This window comes from Cyrtonyx montezumae, unplaced genomic scaffold (assembly GCF_038088225.1).
Source record: "Cyrtonyx montezumae isolate F1298 unplaced genomic scaffold, pur_monq_1.0 scaffold_5, whole genome shotgun sequence".
In the NCBI taxonomy this organism is placed as follows: domain Eukaryota; kingdom Metazoa; phylum Chordata; class Aves; order Galliformes; family Odontophoridae; genus Cyrtonyx; species Cyrtonyx montezumae.
The window spans coordinates 22,420,045-22,442,530 of NW_027072056.1; the positions used below are offsets into that span (position 1 = coordinate 22,420,045).

Below are 22,486 nucleotides of genomic sequence, written 5' to 3' on the forward strand. Positions count from 1 at the left end.
GGGCTGTTTCCTCCACCCCTTTTCCCTCTCCTCCCCTGGCAGTGTCACACAGCTGCACCCACTGCTCCGTGGCACAGCAATGCCTGCAGGGTAAGAAGTGCGGCGTACCATTTTCCCAGAGCTGCAGGCAGGTTGGCACACCCAGCTGCGGAGCATCGGGGCGGTGCTGGCGGGACATGGCAGGGACCTCCAACACCACTCAGGGAAGATGAAGGGCCAGATCTGAAGACTTGGGCATGCATGCACATTGCATCGTGTGGCAGTAAATAACGTCAGCATTGCTCACATGGTATATACATATATTCATTATATATGTATATGTTGAGGTTTGGCTGCGGTACTCTACTACGTGTGTTATGAGGCTCCAGGGAGGAGATGCATGAAATGATCCATTTCTACAGCAGAAAGTTTCCCTGTGATCTGTCTGGGAAAGCGCACGGCAGTTCAGACAAAGGTTTTAAAACTGATGATAACTATGACTTGTTCTCTGTGCACTAACGGAGAAGCTGAGGACAAACCCTTACAGTAACTGTGCAGAGCAGTCTGGTGTGGCACAGGGATGCTCTGAGGATGTGTAAGCAGAGGCAGCTGTAGCTCTGTGCCTGCTGTCCCTAACACCCAGCAGTTCCCATGCTGGCCTGCAGCCGGGACGTGGCCACGGCACACATCTCCCCTTGGAAGGCAGAGGCACGGGAGCTCTGTTTGGGGATGTAAAGCAGCAGTGTTCTTGTAAGGGCTAGGCCACCAGCCCTGGGCACCCTGCAATAGCATCACCTCTGGAGCAGCACCACTGAGCACTCACTGAGCAGCCCCAGCAGCACAGCATGGGGCACTGCAGGGGCTCAGGGAGCTGAGCCTGGCTTCACTGAGCCTGCCTCACAAACTGACCCCACTGCCAGGACCTGAACCAGTACAGAGCCACACCTGCAAGGCATTACAGCTCTTCTAAAAGGCACGAGTGTGATTCCCCACTCAGAGCAGAACTAACAGCTTAAGGGCATATGGCAACTCTCATTTTCAAGCACAACTCACAGAATCTTTTGTTTCTCTAAGAGAAATGAGACTGTCACTTAAAAGCTTCTCCTGCTGCACCTTCAGCCACAGACTCAGTGGGACTGCCCTCCTGCAGGCACAGCTCCTGGGCGGCCCTGCTCCCTGGCCCCACTGCTCATCCTCACCACGGGCTCTGGGGCTCTCCCGGGAGCATTTCCAATTGCTCATCCATTTAAACACTATTCTTTTTTTCCCCCAAATACATCCAAACGTGGGAACTACTGGGGTAACTATCTGGAAATAGAAGTCAAATTTTACTGGGCTATTTATTAATAAAAGTTTGCCTAGTGCAGAAAGGAATTGGCCCTCGCCCAGAATCACAAGCAGAAACGGGGGGTTAGAACCTGCCTTGGCGTGGCCCAGGCCCAAATGCCTTTGTTTTGCTTTTGGGAGAGCTGAGGAGAGCCAGACCGTGGTCAGACTAAGTTCAGAGTCACCATCCTGATCCTGCCATCCCTCTGCACAAAAGCTGCTCTGATCTGAGTGGAGTTCTGCACCAAGAGGAACTGCAGGCTTCACAGAAATAGAAATAAGTAATGGGTTCCTTGTGTCATTCCTTCCTCCTCATACCTCTGAGGGCAGAAAAAAGCAGCACGGCCCATAAATGTTGAGACTGAGTCAGAAACTCTATTATCAACTATTTTTAGCATCAGAAATGGAACTGCAGCACCTTTGGAGCATGGATAAAGGCTTATTAAGCTGTGCCGCAGATCTTACAGAAAATGTGTAGGCCAACAAGAGGCATAATCAAAACCCCCATGCTCATTAAAGCACTGATTTCAAGATGTCTGTAAGGAACAAAGCTGTAAATTAGCAAACCTGGTTGGCTGTGGCTGTTGCAGCGAAGGGAACACTTGTGGCAGATGTTGTTGCTGCAGACACAGTGGCTGGCGTAGCACCGTGCACCATGGGAACTTTCGGAAGGAAAATCATATAAGCAAACATACAGAAGAGTGTAGCAGTATGGGAACCAGAGCGACATGTGGTAGGATCATTGAGCATGGTATTTATCACAGCAAAAAGCCCGAGACGTCATTGGCAGCGCGTGACATGCAACCACAGTGCAAAGCAGGACAACATGCCAGGAGAGAGGGGGTGGAAGAGAAAAAAAGGGGAAAACGCTTGTTACCATCAAATCCAGAAATCGACACAAACAAGCTTCATCATTTCAGTTCAAAAATCAACAGAAGCATTTGAAAATGGCCCTACACTTACAGGTTTTTGCCTTTAAAAATCCAACCCAAATATTTACTAAAAGCAGAAATTAATCTTGTTGAAAGACAGTATACTTCTACGCCGCTATAGCAAGACACAGTCTTTACTTAAAACGAGATAGTCTCTAAACACTGGAACTCATAGTCCAATCAAAATCCACCAAGGAGCAATGTGCAATTCAAACAACTGCTATTCGGGACTGACAACATCTACGTGTCCGTGTCAATTAAATAGAACGACTGCATTTAATTGACAGGTGTTAGTGCGCGAGGCTGAGGGGATGGATTGGCACAGGAGCTACAGGTTACGATCTCACAGTGGATTTTGAGGGTCCGTGAGCTGCACCACAGGTTTAAGATAATCAAGAAACAAAGCTGGCACCTACCAACACTTGTAGCGGGTGTCATGCACAATATTGAGCCTGCCCATCATGCATTGCAACAGGAAGGTGGATTTGGAAAGGGAAAAGAATTAAAACAACCCATCACACGTGTCATTAGGAAATTTCATTTGAACAAAGAAGAAAAATTGTTATTACGGGAACAGTGGCACATAACCATCAGCACAATCAAACCACACACAGCACAGTGATCCATCAGAACTGGCCTTCAGAAAGGGAGAAGCAGGCTGAGCTGGGTGTGAGGCTGAGCTGGGTGTGGGACTGAGCCAGCCTCTGCAAATGGAGCACCAGCACTGCTATGAGGGCATCCTGCCGCTGAGCCCCAGTGCTGTGCCACATCTCTCCGCTTGTCTGGTGTTGCAGTGCTCTCTAACTGGGTTTCCTTGGGTACAGCAAAGACTCAACTGCAATTGCACCTGCCCACAGCAGCCCCTGTCTGTGCTGTGGGCAGCACTCCTGGGGCCCTGCAGCTGTCCTAGGGCTGTGAGGAAATGCCAGGTGACAGCACCTGCTGGATCCTTCCCTTCAGCTACAGAGCAATGGGGAACTTTATGAACACGAAGCTGTCAGTTTTAAAATGACAATAAGCTGCTAATTGCTTACGCTACACAGCGGAATGCCTTCCGTCACTCAACTCAGCCTTCTCTTTCTTTGATTCTATTTTGATTTGAATACCGATGATTCAGAATACCCATTTTTATTAAGAAATGTACTTTTTTGCCCAAGGCCCCATGAGGGGCACGCATGGCCTCAGAATTGTTAGGTGAGCAGAAAAGTCAGACAGCAGCACCACCACCAGGGACACGGTGCTCCCTGCCATCACTGTGTCTGTAGGGCTACAAGAAAAGGGAATAATTCCACTTCCTAATTACTGATTTATTTCTGAGCAATGGAAAAGACGAAAAATGCTCACCAAGAAAGGCTAAAGCTAAAAGAAGGGTATCTTTCCTGACATCCCCCTGTGTGAGTCACTGCTGATGCCAATGGGACCACTTATGAGACTAAAGAACAGAACAACATTTGGCCATGAAATACAAACATGAGCAGAACTGTTTTCTCAGTCATGCTTCTGACACGCGGGTGTTAATGGGGATTCACAGAAGAACCTCCGAGTTCTGCCTCTCCAAAGAAGAACCCTATTTATAAGGCAGTGCACGCTTCATTATATCGGGAACATTAGATCACTCCGTGCATAATTAAGCCTACATGCTAAAAACAGGTTAGATTTCTGTAATGGCTCTCTGCAGTGTCCCTGCGAAGCTTTCCAGCTCAAAACTGCAGTGTGAGTTATCATCATTAGCATTACAACCAGTGCACAAAGTTCTGGGTGGGAATCGTGGCAGATGAACTGAAGGCAGAGACGAAAATCCTAACTAGGGTGCAGAGATGTGCGAATATGAAGATACAACGCTGTGTGACCCCCTTACCAGCAATAAAAACCATTTCTGCTGTGACCTTCATATTCCTCTCAACTTCAAAAGCCCTGACTAATGAGAACACATGAATAATAGATGCCCAGTCGCAGACATTCCCCAGCTGCTCAGCACAAGGCAGAGCGTTAATGCGAGGATGTGCCAGTAACTGAAGGCCGCCTCACTTCCCGTGAGTGGAATGGAGCTACCTGATGAATATTCTAAGTTCACCGGTGGCTTAAGCAGTTTCTTCTCTTCTCTCAGCCTATTACACTCAGTCCAGTCTAGAAACCCCAACGGGACGTGTCCCCTCACGGCACCAGAGCCCTCCTGTGCACAGTGGGCACACATAGGCCAGGGTCGGCCATACAGCCAGCTCAGCTCAGCTGGGAGAGCCAGCTCCAGCAGCCCAGAGCACAGGTGCACAATACTGGGCCCCCAGAGGTCCCTGTGACATTGGCTCCCTTGGGTATGTGGGCACTGCTGGCCCCAAACCGCCCTGAGCTTACTCCTCTTGCTGGGCACACACTGCACTTTGGCCAAGACAGATGAAGTGAAGCATCAAGAACTGCTGCACGAGCTCTGCAGGCTACACGGCAGGTTGGCTGACTAAGAAGGCAGGCTGTGCTGATGTCTGGTGTACACAAACCATAACCTGAGTTTCTATGTTTGAAGGGCACAATTCAGAGCAGTCTGAGTACTTCCAGCGACCAGCCAACCCCTCTTCATTTAAAGAGGGAAACCTCTGCAGATAACTACATCAGTCACCCTACACCAAAACAACTTGTGAAATTATATAATGATGCAAGATGGGCTGTGACTGCTTATGTACTTGGCCTGTATTTTAGAACATGGGCTAGAGAACTGCCCTAGTGTCTGCTCAGTCAAAGCCTTCCCACTGACCCCACGAACCTTCTGCTAATACACGCTAGCGGTTGCAATGAAATCTTGGAATCCACACAAGTTACTACTATCTGCTACATCAAACAAATGACTTCTGTGCCATCTAAATCACTATATGCCCAAATTCTACCATTAAGAGTGCTAAAAGGCATTGCACCAAGTTCCCAGGAACGCACATGCTGAAAATGTTTGGGTAAAGACTCAACAGCTGCATCTCCCTTTCTCCCCTTCCTCAGCTAGTCTGAGCTACAGAGGGCTGTCCTCAGGCTCCTTCTGGTTTTGAGTATGTATCTCCCAGGTCTCCTGCTTTCCATCTCCTTCCATCACTTACCTCCTAGACCAACAGTGCTGCTCTAACGTGGGGTTCATGTGGAAAAACCTAACTCGCCTGTGTTTACGCACAGTGGGCGAAAACATGCTTCTGTACGAAGTGCTGTCTGCAGAACCACAGCGTATTCAGCCATTAAGTCTCATTTACTTCAAAGGGATCTCTGCTCATGTGCGTAGCACAGGCATCAGTGCTTCCACAGCTGCACTAGGACGAGAGTAACTGTGCTTGTGCTGGATCAAAAGCAAGAGCACCTCAGTTCTGCTCTGCTGAACTCAGCCCCGAGGCCCTGGTGGCGGAGGCGTGGGTCCTGCCTGCGTGTGCCCACAATCTATGACTGCCTGCGTGGGCTTTATGACCACTGCACTGCAACTGAAACAGAACCCTCCAGTTTTCACTCACATCTGCCTCTAAGCGCAGGAAGGCTGAGGCGTCTCACAGCAAACAGAAACAAACACCAAGAGCCGAAGAGATGTGTCATAAAGAAAAGTTAATTGAGGGAAAGAGGAATGAGAGTCAAGATTTCCAGTTCTGATTCGGGAGGACAGAGCACGGTGCTGATTTTTATGCTAGAGAGGAAAACACCCACCCAGCCTCTGAAAAGCACCGGGGGGTTGGGGGGGGGAGCAGCCTCTGCGCCAGCATCGTCCGCTCGGCACGGCCGCGCTCGGCAGCACCGCATGGCAGCTGCTGCTGGCCCAAGCTCCCGCCCGCCCGGCACGCGGCAGCACTTACCTGGTGGGAGAAAGGCTGTGTGCTGCTGCAGCTGCATGTTGGCAAGAGCTTGCTGGTATTGGAAAATACCAGTATTGAACACTGCGGTGGCACCATTGGTTTTTTCAAGCGCAGGCCTCTTTGGTAATGGGGGAAGTACAGCTTGAGGAATTCCCTGAATGGTGGATGGGCATAAAAATAAAGTACAGTAAAAAAAAAAAAAAGGGTGAGGGAGTGGGATGTGGAGAAGGATGGGAGGGAGACGAAAAGAGAGAAAGGAGAAAAGAAAAATTAGTAGAAGGCAAAAAAACCTGTCAGCACCATGTTTATCCATGAGCAAGCAAGCAGCGTAGCAGACTTTTAACTACCAAATAAAAGGCGAGGTCACAGCTTCACAGGGAGCACTACTGAGGCCCACCATGGCAGCGGAACAGGGAGACGTGTCGGAGCCGCGCGTGGTAAGAACTGGAGTCACTATTACGCTACGGGAAAGCTTCAGGGCTTGGGCAAGGAGCAAGGCTATCGGGCGGGGCAAGCAGCGCTGCGAGCTCCATGAGGATCAACACGTAGAAGCGATGTTAATCGGCACGGCGCTGCCGGCACTACCCCACTCCCGGCCCCAGCGCCTGCCTGGCATGCAGAGCTCACCGCATGCCGGCTCCCCCGGCCGCCTCCACGCCGCCAAGCCATGCCAACGCGCCCTGCGCCGGGCCCGGCCCTCATGGCTCCCAGGGATGGGATGGGACAGCAACAGGAAGGGTAGGATGGGGGATGGGAGGGGATGGGGAGGGATGGGATGGAAGTGGGGATGGGATGGGAGGGCAGGGGGTGGCAGGGCCTGAACAGGCTGAGGTTACCATGGGGCCTGGTCCCGCCACCCCCACGCCCGCCAGGCAGGGAGGGAGGGATCCGGGAGCTTTTGGATTCTGCACGTTAACCCCCAACTCGACTCTACAATACAGCTACATGCCAAGCTAAAAGGTGAAAGGTCATAGTACCAGGTCAAAGGTTGCCTCGAGGGGTCGCTTCAGTGATTTGACAGCCGACTGAGTCTTAATTAGCAGGCAGCGAGCACATGATGGCAATGGCCAGTGGGGTCAAGCGCATTAACATAAACAGCAAGCAGAGGTGCATCATGGGGGCAGCAGTGCATTTGGGTAGGTGAGAAAAAACAAATAAAAACAAATCACCGGATGCCGTGTACAACGGTAACAAGACTAGGCATGCATTTCAGCCCTGGGGTGGCGGGGGGCAGCGGGATGGGGGCTCCCAGAGACAGCCCCCAAGTGCCCCACGCTGCACCCCAGCTCCCCACACCCTTCCCTGCGCTCACACAGACGGACGGTGCAGCCAGGGCCTGGGCGGCCAGGGCCTGCGAGCCAACATGGCCTGCGTGCAACCAGGGCCTGGGTGAGGCCGGGGCCACAATGCTGCCAGGGCCTGCACAGCCATGTCCTCAGTGCCACCAGGGCCTGCATGCGGCGGGGGAGCCCACACCGCAATGGCCGCTTGCCAGAGCCGGGCCCTGCACCGTGCTGAGCCCGGCTGAGTGCCAGCTCCAGCAGCCTGCCACGCTGCCTGCCACGGCTGCAGGGTGGCTGTGGCCTCGAGCTACTCTGCCATGCACGTGGCCTGGTGGCAGCTCACCACCATGGGTCTGTCTGTGCCTCCAGATGGGTACACATCTACCCACACACAAACATATGATAAGACTCTATATACACGTATGCACACACACACATATGCACATGTATATGTACATGTACTCCATACATCAGCAGGCAGAATTAGTGACATACTGTAACGGTCTGAAACTCCACAAGAGCCGCTCTGGCACCACGTGCTGGGGCAGCTCGCTGTGCCCTGTACCAGCCAGGACCCCAAGCACATCCCAGTAACAGCAACTAACGCTGCTCGCTCCCTCTCGGCGCGCTCGTACCGTTGGATGCGGCTTCCCAACTCACCATGGCAGCCGCCGTCGCTGCTGCCTGGGCAGCTGCAGCCTGGTTAACCTGGTACTGGGCAGCCTTGATCTTGGCTTGCAGATGTGCTGGAGGGTGGAAGTATTTGCACTTTTCCCGTGAGCATCTCCCTTTGATGTAATCCATGCAGACCGTAACGGTGTTATCGTTGGTGTCAATCATGGCGCTGTCGGCGGGGTGAGCGAACCGGCAGTCGTTCTCGCCCCGGTTGCAGTTCCCGCGTTGGTACTCCCGACACACCTGCAACACCGGGAGGAGAGCTCAGCCCGGCGGCCATCCCACCCTGCCAGCACAGCGCGGGGCTCGCCAACAGGAGCACCTGTGGTGCCAGGGAACACCGGGAGCGGTGGCGCCAAGAGCCACACACACAGCAGGCCTTACTTCGGCCTCACAGAGCCCCACTCAGGGCTAGCCAGCACTTGCTCGCAGAAGAAGTGTGCCTGCAACCACTCCAGAGATCCCCCTCGGCACGGCGGAGCCCAGCAGCACCTGCTCTCCACCATCACCTGCACAATGCAGCAGGCCGTGCCGGGCAGGTCCCTGTGCCGTGCTGAGCACGCATGGTGCCTCCAGCTCCCCACGGCAGCCATGAGAGCAACTGGCAGCAGCACCACCACACGGGGCTGTGGGGCTCAGGCCGTGGAAGGGAGCAGAGCTGCCAGCAGCCTGGCACAGCCTCACCATGAGCAGAGCAGCTGAACCACAGCGGAGGACCAGCGAGGCTGCAGAGCGCAGCCGTGTCACTGCCACCACCACGTGGCACCGGGCAGCACCACCTGGGCTGCATCCCACACAGGAAATATTCTGCTCAAGAAGATGGCACGTGTTCTATTCGTGGCCAGCTCTTCAGAAGCCACAAACAAAAACGCATCTGTCATTTTAGGTTTCAGATGTTATAGGAAACAGAAAGAAACAAAAGCAAGCAAGTTTGTAAAAAAAACTAAAACTGCTTCAGTGGGTGGGATTTCCTTTTACAAGTGGGTGCCGTGAGCTTGGATCAGCAGCACTTCCTTGAGACCCTTGGCTTTGATCCACACAACAAACCAGACTCAGCTGACGCCCAGCTCTCCATCCCTGCCAGCACGCTGCCTGCTTCCTCACCACCGTGCAGCTCCAGGCCCAGCTGCCCATCACACACAGCTCAGGAACGACACCCCAAGGACGGGCACCCCTTCGTGCGTGGACCTGCTCGCAGGGAGCACCCCCTCCCCACGGTCATTCCAGCGTGTCCCTATTTATAGTCTTTTTTTCCATACAGTGACAGAGGCTGTGGATGTATGTTTGGCAGCAAACACACCGATCCAAGAAAGCCAGCCAGGGCACCTCCCTTCCCCTTCCTTCCCTGGTGCCCTGCTGCTCATGGGGCTGCTGTGGCACTCACGGAACAGGCTGCGTGCATTCTTCAGCTAGCAAACAACCACTTGCTTGCTGGAAGACTTTTGGGCTGACTGGTTGCTGGCCAGGCCCCAGCTCCCTTCCATTGCCTGTGAATGCCTTCTGGGCTGTAAATCAGTGTCTTTTACCCAAACACAGGCCTCCAAAGTAGACAGGAATGGCTAATTTTGTTTGATTATTTACTAGAAGTCTAGAAATCTAGGAAAGCCTTCTGCTCCAAAGATAAAAGATGCAACAAACACCAGCTGCTTGCCTCTGCTCATCTTTGGCACGCGTAATCCACAGAACCAAGGTCTCAGAACAATTCTATATGTAAGCATGAACTGCTCAATAAATAACCCAAAGATAACACACAAAATAAACAGAAAAATAGAGAGAAAAAGAAAATGCACACCAAGGTAAGGAAACTTCACCCAGTTAAATGCCAAAGGAAAAGGACCAGAAGCCTGGAAAAGCTGGGCACAGACCCCGGCATGCCCACACAGAGAGGTTGCACCAGTTGACAGGACCATGTCCAGCACACAGCAGTGTTTGACATCTCTGACCACAGCTCACAGCACCAGATACAAGCCATGCAGACACTGTGCCTTCTAACCAGGATGACCCATGTTGGCTTTTGAGCCACTCCGATGCTAGCCAAGTGTTTCCAATTCTTGTTTACTTCCAAAAAAACAATGAAAATGGTGTTACTTCTTGCCATAGGCACACAGTAATATATCACTCATCTGCTGGAGCAGAGAGAAGCACGGAAGCACGAGATGTGGTCTAGCCTTTCAGATCTGGAGAGTGTTTATCTGTTTGTTTATTAGTAGCTCTGTAATTAGCATCATCATTTTCCACTCGGTAAGCTAAGAAGCACAAACAGAACCTAAGATGCTGGCAGGGAGCCGCAGGACTCCAGCTGCCAGCCAAGGGAACCGCACCTCCGCCGGACGGGGCAGCCCCCCCACTGCACTCATCACAAGGGCTGCACTGTCATCCAGTGTGTCGTGAGGATCTGTGAGTCTCTCACAACTTGTAAGATGCTTTTTGACAGCAAAAAATGGCATCTGTGAAGCATGCAGGAAACAGCAGCTTGAGCGTGGCTGCTCCAATTCCTGAATACTCAGAGGGAAATGTGCTTGTGAACAAACAGGGTGGTGAGCAGCTCCTTCCTCCCCACCTCCCCTCCTTTGAGGGCTCTCCTCTTGTTTACCACAAGAGCCAACTTCCACTCAGGATCCTCGTGGTGGGGCAGGATTGTGAGGGGAGCTGCAGTGCCTGATGCCCACCTGCACATCCACTTACAGCAGCACGGGCAGAGCACCCTACAGCTTTGGAAGGTGCCCTGCTGCAGGAGCAGGCCCCAGCCTGGAGCACCCACAGCTGCCCAGGACACCACTGAGCCCTGCTGCCTTCCTGAGCCCCGGGTGTGTGTGCCAAGGGCTCTTGGCTGCAGGGTAGCATGATTCAGTAGCCCGGAACACGTGTGCCAGCTGAATTAACAACTGAGTACATCAGTCTCGAAAATAAGTATCTAAAATTCTAACCAGAACAAATCATACTCCCAGATTAGATGCTAACATCACACGGTTATTTTTTCATGGGACAGCTCATTCCGAGAGAGAGAGAGCCAACCATATAAAGCTGTGCAGCCGGGAAGAACAAATGGCAGCACGGTGGCAGTGCAGGGAGCAGAAGCCACGCACTGCTCGGAGTGTGCCAGCTCCTGGGAGGGAAAATCCTTCCAATCAGCTCCTGATCAATAATATACATGACAATGATCTACTGCTCACAAAAAAACACGTGCTGATTTGTCATTTGCACACTAAACCTAGATAGTTCAGATTGAACAACGGCTGCACTGGACGGCACTGCCACATTCCCTACATATTAAAGTACTGAAACTGCAATTGCTGAGGGGAAAAAAAAAAAAGAGGAGGAGCAGCCCCTGCCCACAGCAGGCACTGCGCGTGAGTGGGAGCAGCGTGGAGCTGCAGCACAGCCACACTGGGGCAGGATCCCAGTCATGGCAGAACCATGCAGCTTAAGGGAACTGCATGAAGAGGGCAGGGCCACAGGAAGGCCTGTAGGGAGGCAGGGGCTGGGGCAGAGTGGGAGGGACAGCCCTCCTTCAAGGACAGGGACAGCACTGAGTTGCACAGCCAGTGAGGTAAATGCAGTCACAGCAGAGAAGCTGCCAGGTTGGGATACCAGGAAATGAGGGAATTCGATTTCAAGTATTTTTGCAGACTTTTGCTAACTGTGAGAGTAGCACTCTCACTGCTCCTTGGTGTGCAGAGGAGCATGGTGGAGCAGCTCAGCACCTCTCTGAACCATACAGAGAGAATGCACTGCAGGCAGAGGGCCAGGTCTGCAGCCAGGAACTCATCTACTGCAGCCCCTTCCCCTGAACCCTTGGCTGCAGGCAGGGTGCTTGGAAACACCCCTCTCCAAGTTTTATTTCTGGGCCATGTGGTTCATTCAGGAGTTTATCTGACAGCGTTTTAGTTCAATCCCTTTCTGGTAAGTCTCCACTGTGAAATAAAGAGCTGGTTGAGGAGAAATGTCTCACATGCTTGCCAAGCGAGGCTGCCTGTCCTGCAACCTGAATGTGCTCCAAGGAGCTCTTCTTTTGACATGCCAACTTGCAGTGCTGTGACCCTGCACAAGGGCACCTGTGTGGATGTGATGTCCAGGAGAGCAGGGCTGGGCAGCTCGCTGCCTGCTGCTTGCAGAGGTGATACTGCTGAGCAGAAGGTGCTTATGGCCCATCAGCACACACATACCGTATCACCACAGAAGCCTAAGCAGGTAGAAAGGCACTACCATTACAGCTGGCTCACTCTGAACCAAATCCCCACAACTGCTCCCACCACATGCAGGATCAGCGTAAGGTAAATAATCCCCAAGGCTGGTACTCAAAAAATAGTATAGAAGATGGTATATTTAAGTAGGTCTATATAGATGGTACACAAATAGTAAGGAAAAGAAGATGGCTCACCTTTAGGATGTTAAAGGCTCACTGTGGACTCCACATGGGAGGGATCTCCAAGAAGAGATCCTTCCCTGGTGGTGGTCAGCCCTTAAATGGGGTTTGGGAGAGGTGGAGCCAGGCCCCACCCCTTCCAATCACACAGGTGTATCACCTTCACCTGTGCTCCTGTGCCCAACTCAGTGCTCCCCTCAGGTGACTGATCAGTGGTTCAGGCCGTGATTCAACAGTTCCCATACAATCAGCTCCACAACATCCACTCACCCCGTGGTCTCACACGTCTGCGGTGCTGGGAGCAGCCGAGCCATGGAGGTGACACAGTACCTGGGAGCTGCTGGGTGCTGCCCCAAACCTGCACTGTCACCAAGGGCACCACACACAGCAGCACACAGTGTCACACCACCTGCAGGGACGTCACCCACCCGTGCCACCCAGCACCACGAGTGCATGGCACGGTGCTGGCTCTGAGCATGAGGCCGATACGGTACCAAGGACACGGCCAAGCCTTCCAGACCAGAGAGATTCAGGGCAAGGGGGAGCGAGAGCCAGCGAGGACCAGCGCTTGCCAGGGCCACAGCGAAGGAGCACACAGAGGCGCCGGGCAATGCCAGCAGCACGTGCCCAGAGCGAGAACACGGCAGAGCTGGAAGCGGCTCCCGGCTGCAGCAGGCCCTGCGCCCACGAGCAGCTGCTGTGCACACATTAGCACGGCCTCAGGACACGCTCGCTGCTCCGCTTCCCTCTGAGCTGCAGGGCCAGGAGCAGAGCTGCAAGCACGGCGCGGGGCTGCGCGCTCACCCTGCCCTCAGCCACGGCAGGACACCATCAGCTGAAGTGACGCTTGCGGTTTGCTTTTGCCAGAGAAGTCCATTCTCCCCAGCACACGCAGTGACTGGCACTGCGGGAGCAGCTACCATTGGGCTCCTACCTCCAGCCTGTCCGTCCTCATCAGCTTCTGCGCGGCAGCAGCGGCGGCAGCAGGCACCGGGACGCCAGGGTTGCCCGCCACCAGCATGGGAGCAGTGGGCAGGATCTCCGCCGGCACCAGCCCTGGGGACACAGGCCCCAGGTAGGGGTTGAAGGCAGCCGAGGCATTGGTGGCTAGGCTGGGCGCGACGGAGAACATGGGCTGCAAGCAGAACAGAGACACACGCGTCAGTACGGGCACCTGCCAGGCCGCCACTCACAGGACTGGTCTGCAGGTCTTGGAGGAACGCAGCCAAAGCACAGGCAGGTCTGGTGCTGCAGGAGAGGGTCGGCACGAGGGCTGCGGCACGCGGCAGCAAGCTGCAGGATCAAGAGCTGCCGTGAGGACTGGGACCTGCTGCCCCACTGAGCAGGGCACGGTGCTGGCACGGCCACCGGGCTCGGCCCGGCTCTTTGTCTCCATGTCCAAATAAAGCAGCTGCTCAAGGCGTTTCCATTTTTCTTCCAAAGTAATTTTTAGAAGGAAAAACAACAACGCAGTTAATGCAACTTTTTGCTGTTTCCTATCTATGTAGGCCAGCCAGCACAGAGTATCACATGGCTCTGAGTTCCTGAGGAAATGACCCAATTGTTTGCGAGCAGGGAGCAAGTCTGCCTGAAACACTGCACGAAAACACACGCAAAGGTTATTGCAAAAAGAAAGCCCAACATCTGCATAGCAAGAGGGCTCTCTTTGACATATCTGCTTTTGCATCCATGTGAACAAGAAATAAATATGTACATTTTACAAGAAAGAAAATAATATTAAATTTGCTATTAATTAACCATACTCTTCATTACTATGTTATCACCTATGCAAAGTGAACCTATTAGCAGGTTGATGAGAAGAATATTTTAAGCAATGGGTTTCACTGTCTGCTGCATTTTGACTCTTCAGCTTCTTCAGAGCCCCCAGGAAGGACGTGCTGGCACCACTGTCCTCCAGTCAGGAACGACAAACAGAACTGTGGCATGCTTTGTATGTGAAAACTCCAGGGGAGGCAGCTCTGCAGTGAGTGCCCGCGCAGCAGCACGGCCTCAGCTCGCTCCCTCACTTTCCTGCTGCATGCAGTTGTGTTAAAGGGTGCTCAAAAGAGCACGGAGAGCACCCTGTCTTCCCACACTGTGATAACTGCAGCCAACCAACTGTGAAGATCCCTCCACAGCATTTTCTCACCCACATTCCCTTTTTCTTGAAACAGGTGAGGCATAAAGCTCTAGGGGAGAACAGCCGTTGTATTAACAAACTCAACAGCCACCAAGTGCAGAGGGCTGCTCTTTGGGTCTGCCCCCTGCTGCTGGCCCCATGGCTGCAGGCTGAGCTCCATGCACGACCCATGCTCTGAGCTCTGCCCTGCAGCATGCAGTGAAACCTGGAGCACCTGGAGGGCTCCCCCAAATGGGAGGAATACAGCCAGCAGCAATCTTCCCCCAAATTTCATACAGCATAGGAAATTGCAAAGGAAATGGCTGTTCACTAAAATCACATGTACATTGTTGACATTCTTAAAATGAAGCAATATATTATAAAAAAGAGAATTAATTAACACCAAGTGAAACAATGCAGACTCATGCAAGGTGAAACTGAACAGCACAAAGACATGCAGCCCAGCACTGGAATTCCCCATTAGTTCCTGACACCTGTGGGCTCCTCCAGCCCCAGCACATACCACGGGCTGCAGCGGGGCTCCGGGCATCATGGCATTGGCAAGCTGCATCTGCTGGGCCAGCATGGCCATGTTCTTCTGCTGGATCAGGTTATTGCGGCCATTGATCTCCAGCTGTGTTTTTAAGTGCGGCGGCGGGTGAAGGTACTTGCAGTTCTCCCTCGAACATCGCCCCTGAGGGAGAGAAGGAACACAAGAGGCTTAGAGGGCAGAGGCACATCGCCTGAGGAGCCACTGTGACCCCAACCCAGCCAACCCTGCAGCCCCAGCTGCTTCCAGGGGCAGCCAGGTGTGGACGGGAGCGACCTCACAGCTCTGTTCCAGCTGCCTGCTTCGCCTTTCTAAACCATGCATTTCTGCAGTGCAGCCCTAACGAAATGCTGCTGCTGCATGGAACCAGAGAAACACCAATGGCTGTAAAGTAGTGCACACACATCCCTTACAGGGACACATTTTTCCCCATGACAGCAGCACACAGTGGGACTGGAAGAGGCTCACCCCCTGCACTGAGCAGCACTGGGGTCACTGGGTGGCACTGACCATCCCACAGAGTTAGGACAGCAGGGCACCCGGACCCACAGCGCTGATGCATTGCCTGCACTGCTTGCAGGATGACAGCACAGCCTCAGCTTCCACCGATGAGGAGATAACACAGTAACAAACAAAAAGTTAGAAAGGAGAAGAGAATTGAATCCTCTTCTGGAAAAACAGATCCTTCAAATTACAGCCCTTTTCCTTTACTCATTGGCTCTTTGAAACAAATCCAAGCAGGAACAGTGACATGGCAAAAGACAGCGTTACATTCAGTAAAAAACATTTCTATCAGGAAACAAATCAATTCAATGCAGTTTGACCTTATCCTGTAATTAGGCTCTGAACGCTGACTGTGCTGTGGCTGCAGCAGCTGCCAGCAGCATGCACTGCTCCTGCCCTGCAGCCTGGGCACCCAGCTCAGAGCTGCCCACAGCTCCTATAGCACATCCTTGTGGCTTGCCTGCTGGCTCTGCCTGAGCCCTGCGCAGAAGATGCAGCTGATGCACAGGGCAGCAGCCCTGATGCTGGCTCCCAGCAGCCAGAATACATGCTGCGTTTCTGGGAAGGTAGATTCGGGTCAGCACAGTGCAGTGCTGCATGTCACATCTCCCCTTTCCACACCAGGTTCTGCACGAGTGCTGACACCCGCAGTCACTATGGTGTATCATTAAAGCACTCACCTCTGCACGCACAAGCCACCCCAAAACTGAGCACAACAGCAGTGAGGATGAGCACTGAGATGCTGCGGGCTCCCCCTGGCCCAGCCCCCTGCTCCCCCCTGGGGACAGACAGCGCTGCTCTGCCCCCTGTGCCCCACAGCCACCTCATTGGGGTGCTGGTCCTACCACCTGGGTGCAGGATGGCCAGGAGCAGCCTCATTTCCCAGTGGTACTGGGCAGCTCTGCTGCAGGACAACCCTGGGCAGAGCCTCGGGAACATGCTGAGCACTTCTGCAGCAGTGCCCACCATCCCCACAGTCCTCACTCAGGCACGTAACGCCTGACATTCTGAGAGTAAAAGGGACGGCTTTGTGCCTGGATGGAGGGGAGCAGATGCAAGGTGTCACGGATTTACAGTTATTTAGCACTCCATACCCACGCACTGCGCCCGGCTGCCAGCTGCAGGCACAGAGCACGGCTTGGCACAGCGTGGTAACAAGTTGCTCTCCCCCCTGCTTAGTTCCCCTCTCCCATCGGGTGCCAGCTGCAGGTCTGCTGGGTTCTGCTGAAGCTGCCCCACGGCTGTACTGCAGCAGCACTAGCACTGAGCGCGATGTTCAGGCTGCTGACCTCCTGGTGCCACAGCACTCAACGCAGGCAGGTTGGCACATCCTGCATCTGCATCCAGCAACACGGCCCTTGCTCTGCAGAGCCTGGAAACAGTTCTGCGTTACCTAACTCAAACTTGGAAAGGGACTACCATAAGGGAGATGGCACAACAGATAGCATCGTACACTTGCTGAATTGACAATAGATTTAAAAACTGCTCTCAGCCCCAGGAGGAGGGAGCAGTCCCTGCAGGCCACAAGCCTGCAGCTGGCTGTGGGGCTGCTCCCCTGCAGCCCCAGCAGGATGGCCTCTGCCTCCCCTTGGGCCTGCACTGCTTTCCTTCTCCACTTTGAAGTTGGCTGCGTGCACTTGTAGGTCTGGAAAGAAAGAGATGCAAGTGCTTGCATTTGTTTTAGCAGAGTGCTGGTGCTGTGTGCAGCTCTGCTACCTGCAGGAGGCAGAGGGCAATCGGTGTCCCCACTGCGGGTAAACACGCTGGCACTCACCATTACAGACAGTGTATTTAAAACAATTCTACCAAAATAAAACCCTGCTTTTGTGATTCAGGAGCAGGCAGAGGCATTGCACAGCAGGACCCAGAGCACGGTTCTGCAGCACCTGCACCATGAGCAACACTGCTGAGCTGCAGCTGCAACGCACTGCGCTTCCCTCCACGTGGGAGCATCCCAGAGCCCTCCTTCAAGCACTGCACTCCATCCCAGCACGCTGTGCTGCACCCACCTGCAGCTCCACACCCTGCACAGTGCTCAGCCTAACCCAGGCCGAGGGCAGTCCTGCAGGAAACACCACACAGCTGCCCGTGTTCTCATTTCCCAGCACTGCAACATGCTGAAACCACTCCCTGCTGCAGCACAGCTCTGCCATGGGTCGGGTCGGGTCAGATCACCCTGCTGATGTTCCTATGGACGTCCCTTCCCAGCCCTGGCAGCCCTGGCCCTCCTGCCCTCCAAGCAGCACTCAGCTTTGGTGCTCTCTGCAGTGGGGGAAAAACAGTGATTACAAGTCATACTAAATGCACTAAATGCAAAACCTTAGAGCACTCGAGGAGTTAAACATATAAAAGCATTCTTAACATGCAGAAATAATGCAGGAGCCTGAGCAGAAGCTGTTGAATTCTTAGCAATAAAGCCGTACCTGGAGCCACCATGTGCTATGCCTGCCACAGCTGCAGAAATGTGTGCTTGCATCTCAAGGCACAGAACTGCAGTGCACTGTAGAGCAAAGGGACTGATTCAGACAAACCCGCAGGCTGCAGCACCCAGCGAGGAGCCGTGTGCCATACGTTAGGGATGCAGAACATCAGCACAACTGCTTACAGTGCAGCCACCAAGGTGCTGCAAAGCGCCCACACGGGCCACACTGCTGCCTGGGGAGGGGGGCAAAGCAGTGCCCAGGCATGCAAAGGGCCCAGGGGTGCAGGGCAGGGGCAGTAGGGTTCCCTCAGCACCCCAGTACAAACAGGCAGGAGTGCAGCTCTGCTGGCAGAGCTGTGATGGGGACAGCAGGCACTGAGGCGCGCTCTGCTTCATGGTCATTGCTCATCACCACAAGAACTATGGATCTGAATTGGGAACGTGTTCTTTACCATATAATTTATTAACTTTAGGAAGAGCAGGGTTCAGCAGGCAAAAATTAAAACATTTGCAATCCATTCTTTTTATGGTGCTACGGTACAGTCAAAAGGAACAAATAAGCAGGAGCTCCTGCCCGTGCCCAGGCAGGCCTGCTCCCTGCAGACCACCAGGGCGTGCAATCGTATGTGAGAAACTGCTTCATGCTCTGTGTTAATCTCAACCAGCTGGCCCTACTGCTATCTACCAGCTTTAGGTCTTTTAACTTTTAGAAGAGGTTCTCCAAAGGAAAGCCAAGCTGTAGGCTTGCCCACAGAGCTGCCGTGAGGAGCAGTGCTGGAGGCTCCAGAGCGGTGTGCTTCCCATGCTGTAATGGCATTTTGCAGAGGCTTCCAAAGTGGTGGGAAAGTTGAAACGGGCATCAGATTGCCCCAGCGATGGTCCTCCACACTGAAAACACTGCTACCACACTGCAGCACTCACCAGCAAAGGGACTGCAGCATCAGATGTGGCTAAAGGGGCAATGCCAGAAAAACAGTTCAGCATCTGACTGCATAGCCTGCAGGGGTGTGCATGCACAGCAGGAAGGAAAGGCACATTTAAATAATAATAGATTGAGAGGGAAAGTAACCACAGCAAGCCAAAACAAAGACAAGATAGTTTAAGCGTTTTTTATGGCGTAGGCAAACAAGGGAAGAAAAGGACATAATGAGCAAATGGTTAAACAGCAAGAAGTGAAAGGGCTTAACCATAAACTTCATGATTAAAAGCTACTGCAGTGAATGTCTCTGCGTAGTTTGGATTTCGGTGGCAAGCAGAGAACCAGTAACCTTGCAGTGTTTGATAACACAAAGGAAAGGGAAGTCAGATGTCTTTAAGAAAAGAAAGAGTTTAAGCAAAGAGAAAGGAGGTGGGGAATGAAGGTGGACGCAGCAGGGATCCTCAGACTGGCAGCACGGTGCTTCAGCACAGCACAACCTCCCAGGCACAGAACAGCTCTGTGATGCAGGGACAGCATGGCCGTGAGCAGGACTCCACACGGACCCACGGGCACAGCACAGAGCTCTTGGGGGAGCCCACAAAGCCCATGGCAGGGAACGGGGACATCGAGAGTTAAAAAAGCACGTGCAGGAAGGAGAGACAGCAGAAAGCACTGCTCAGCAGCTGGAGGGTCTTACAGCATCAGGGCTCTGACAGAGTAAGGATGCGAGGATGGAGCTGTCCTTGCTGTTCTGCTCGAGCTGCTGATTGGAGGTCACTGGGTACAAATCAGTGGCAAACACAGCTGGTAGGATTTATTTTTCTAAAGTCAAATCATCCTGAGATCTGCCAGAACAGCACACTGCAGCCAGAACTCCTCCGACTGTTTACTCTGACAGCAGCACTGGCAGGCAGAGCAGGGCCTTCCCGGGAGGTAGTGGGGCTGCACCAAGCCTGAATGATGGGCAGGGGCTGGCTGAGGGCACAGGGCTCCTGGGGAATGCCTGCAGCTCCCGGGGCTCCCTCTGAGTGACGGCTGCAGGGTGACTGGGCGCTGCAAGCACCACTGCATGTACCAGGCTTTGTCAACTGCTGCTGGGCACCTGGAGCAGCAGCCAGCATAGCCTGAGCTCATAAATGGGGCATTTCAGCAGCCCCCTTACCTCCCTTGTATATCGGGAAAGAGAACACAGTCTTTCAGTGATGCTTCCTGCAGAGATAGAAACAAGCCTGTAATTGAAGCCTGGAGCTGCTCCCACTTGAAGTGTGAGCTACAGTGGGACACCTTCAGATTCTGTGCAGGAGCCAGCCAAGCAAACAGAACCCAAAGCAGTGTGCAGGAGGAAGCACGGCACGTCAGCTCGCCACGGGAGCAGGCCTGTCCCAGGATCAGTGTAAGGCACCACTTTGGAGCTGAGTGCAGAGCTGGGGCGCCGAGCTGAGCAGCACAGCAGGCACTTGCTCTTTAACAGCCTAAACACACCTTTGAAATATTTCAGAGGTCAATGAGAGAGGAAACAACTCAGCTCCCCCATTCCCAGCAGCTTCCTTCACCCAGGCAAACAGTGAGTCCAGCAGGAGGCATCACATGCGTTCTCCTCCACGCCAGCTCTCAGAACGTGAAGGTGTGAGCACCTCAAGGTCAGCATCCTTCTGCCTTTTAATTAAAAACAAAACCCAAACAAAAACTCCTCACAGAGCTTCTGGCAAAAATGCAGAAAGCAAACAGAAGTAGACCTACGAAAATTAGCTGAGCTTCTAATACACTGAAAAAACAAAAAAGAAAGAAAAGAAGCTGCTCACTTCAAGAATTACATCAGAAAGGAAGGCCGCCACTTATTCAAATTTAAATCACACAGTTTATTTATACAATTTACAGGATAACACTTGTTCTCCTCTCATTTGATTTACTGGGGAAACTGTTGATATAAAGCAAAGTTAAAAGAAAAAAAAAAGAATACCCTTCCTAAGCAGCTCAGTAAACCTCTGTGCAGATCACTTCCCCACAGCCTGAGCACTGCTGCACACTGCTCTTCCATGGGGTCAGCAAAGCCCACCCATGCACTCACTGCTCTGCAGGCACAGGAATGCAGCCATCCCCAGGGCTGCTCTGAACACAGACTGCACCTTGCAGACACCATCCTGCAGAGGAAAGAATGTTTAAATGCCTGCACAACGCTTTTCCTGGCAATATTTTAAGCTACTGCCCAAGCCTGCACTGGTGCTACTTTGATAACGCCGGCAGGAAGGAGCAGATACATTTGCCTTCAGTGCAGAGAGCTGAGCTCACTGTGAGCCCCGAGGCCGTGCTCGCAGTGCCCCAGAATAGCCAAGCACTCCCAGGGTGCACCTGCTCTGCAAAGCCCCTTTCTGTCCCCATCCACCACTGCCCCAAGGAAGGCTCAGGCACACGGCCCTGCCCGACACGAGCTGCATTTCCAAGGACGGTGCGGGATGCCGCTGCCCAGCGGCACACAGCTGGGCTCACACATCGCCACCACTCGAGCCAGAAACCAGATGTGATCCTTTGCTCCTGGATGTAATTTATTTACTGCTTCCAGCAAACTTAGGAGTGAGCCCTGGCAAAGGGGCTTCAGTATTCGGGAGAACCGAGAAGCTCTGACTTGGGGTCAGCCTCAAAGGACAGAAGCCTGGCAGGCAGCTGCCGATCACAGGATGGCTTAGGCTGGAGGGGACCTCAAAGATCACGTAGCTCCAAGCCCAGCCATGGGCAGGCTGCCAACCGCAAGATCAGCGCCCAGGGCCCCATCCAACCCGGCCCTGAATGCCTCCGGGGATGGGGCAGCACAGCTCTTGGGGCAGCTGTGCAGTACCTCAGCCCTCTGAGTACAACACTTCTTCCCAACACCTCACCTAACCGCCCCTCTTGTGGTGTAAAGCCATCCCCGTGTCCTGTCACTACCAGGCTGTGTGCAAAGCCGTCCCCTGCTGCTTGCCAGCTGCCTCCCAGTACTGGAAGGACACAACACGGTCTCCCTGCACCCTGCTCTCCCGCACGCTGAATGAGCCCAGCTCCCTCAGCCTTTCTGACAACTCCCTTGCAGGCTCAGGGCAAATGACAAGAGTTTCTCTCACAAGGTGTTCTGATTTTAGGCCTCCTTAGGTTTTTCCCACAGATTACTTGAGAAATTCCCTCCTTATTTCACCCCCTGCATGGGGGCTGTCCCGCTGGCAGGCACACACAGGCTGAAGAAGACACAAATCTGTCCAGCTACAGCCAGTATATCAAAGCAGAGCCGAGTGAGCAATGTGAACACTGTCCATACATTGCCTGTTTTCCAGGGTTACTCTGTGAGCTGTGCTGCCTGGTGCTGCCCGTGTGATACCCCTGGGGTACAGCACTGCACACACACAGCACTGAGGCCTCTGCTGCCATGCTCTCCAAACAGGTGTCCCCATCTTTATCCTGCCTTAATGAAAGGCAAAATAGAGCCAATTGTCTCAACTTTGCTGAAATATGTTCACTGTGGTTTTCCATCTTTTCTGTGAAAATAAGTAGTGTCCTTACCACACCCTTCTGCACTAACACACTGGGCAAGGAGAAGCCAAACATGTACTCCTGCTTCCTGAAGCAGTGCCAAA

The 22,486-nt window shown here is 53.2% G+C and overlaps 2 protein-coding genes across 14 annotated transcripts in view; one reads left to right on the forward strand and one right to left on the reverse strand.

The window, feature by feature from the left end:
• The window catches only part of SERP1 (stress associated endoplasmic reticulum protein 1), a 312,396-nt gene that overhangs the window by 38,050 nt on the left and 251,860 nt on the right, over positions 1-22,486 (forward strand). The gene's annotated exons all lie outside the window — the stretch shown is intronic.
• Positions 1-22,486, reverse strand: part of MBNL1 (muscleblind like splicing regulator 1) — a 44,559-nt gene that overhangs the window by 1,792 nt on the left and 20,281 nt on the right. For 3 of the 13 annotated variants that reach the window (XM_065748280.1, XM_065748279.1, XM_065748281.1), the window contains exons 3-9: positions 15,013-15,183; positions 13,305-13,505; positions 7,990-8,247; positions 7,024-7,077; positions 6,047-6,200; positions 2,654-2,689; positions 1,873-1,967 (exon numbers count right to left, since the gene is read on the reverse strand). In XM_065748280.1, coding sequence (XP_065604352.1) covers positions 1,873-1,967; positions 2,654-2,689; positions 6,047-6,200; positions 7,024-7,077; positions 7,990-8,247; positions 13,305-13,505; positions 15,013-15,183 — 969 coding nt within the window. The remainder of the gene's footprint in view (positions 1-1,872; positions 1,968-2,653; positions 2,690-6,046; positions 6,201-7,023; positions 7,078-7,989; positions 8,248-13,304; positions 13,506-15,012; positions 15,184-22,486) is intronic. The other 10 variants (XM_065748287.1, XM_065748283.1, XM_065748284.1 and 7 more) reach the window with 10 other exon arrangements.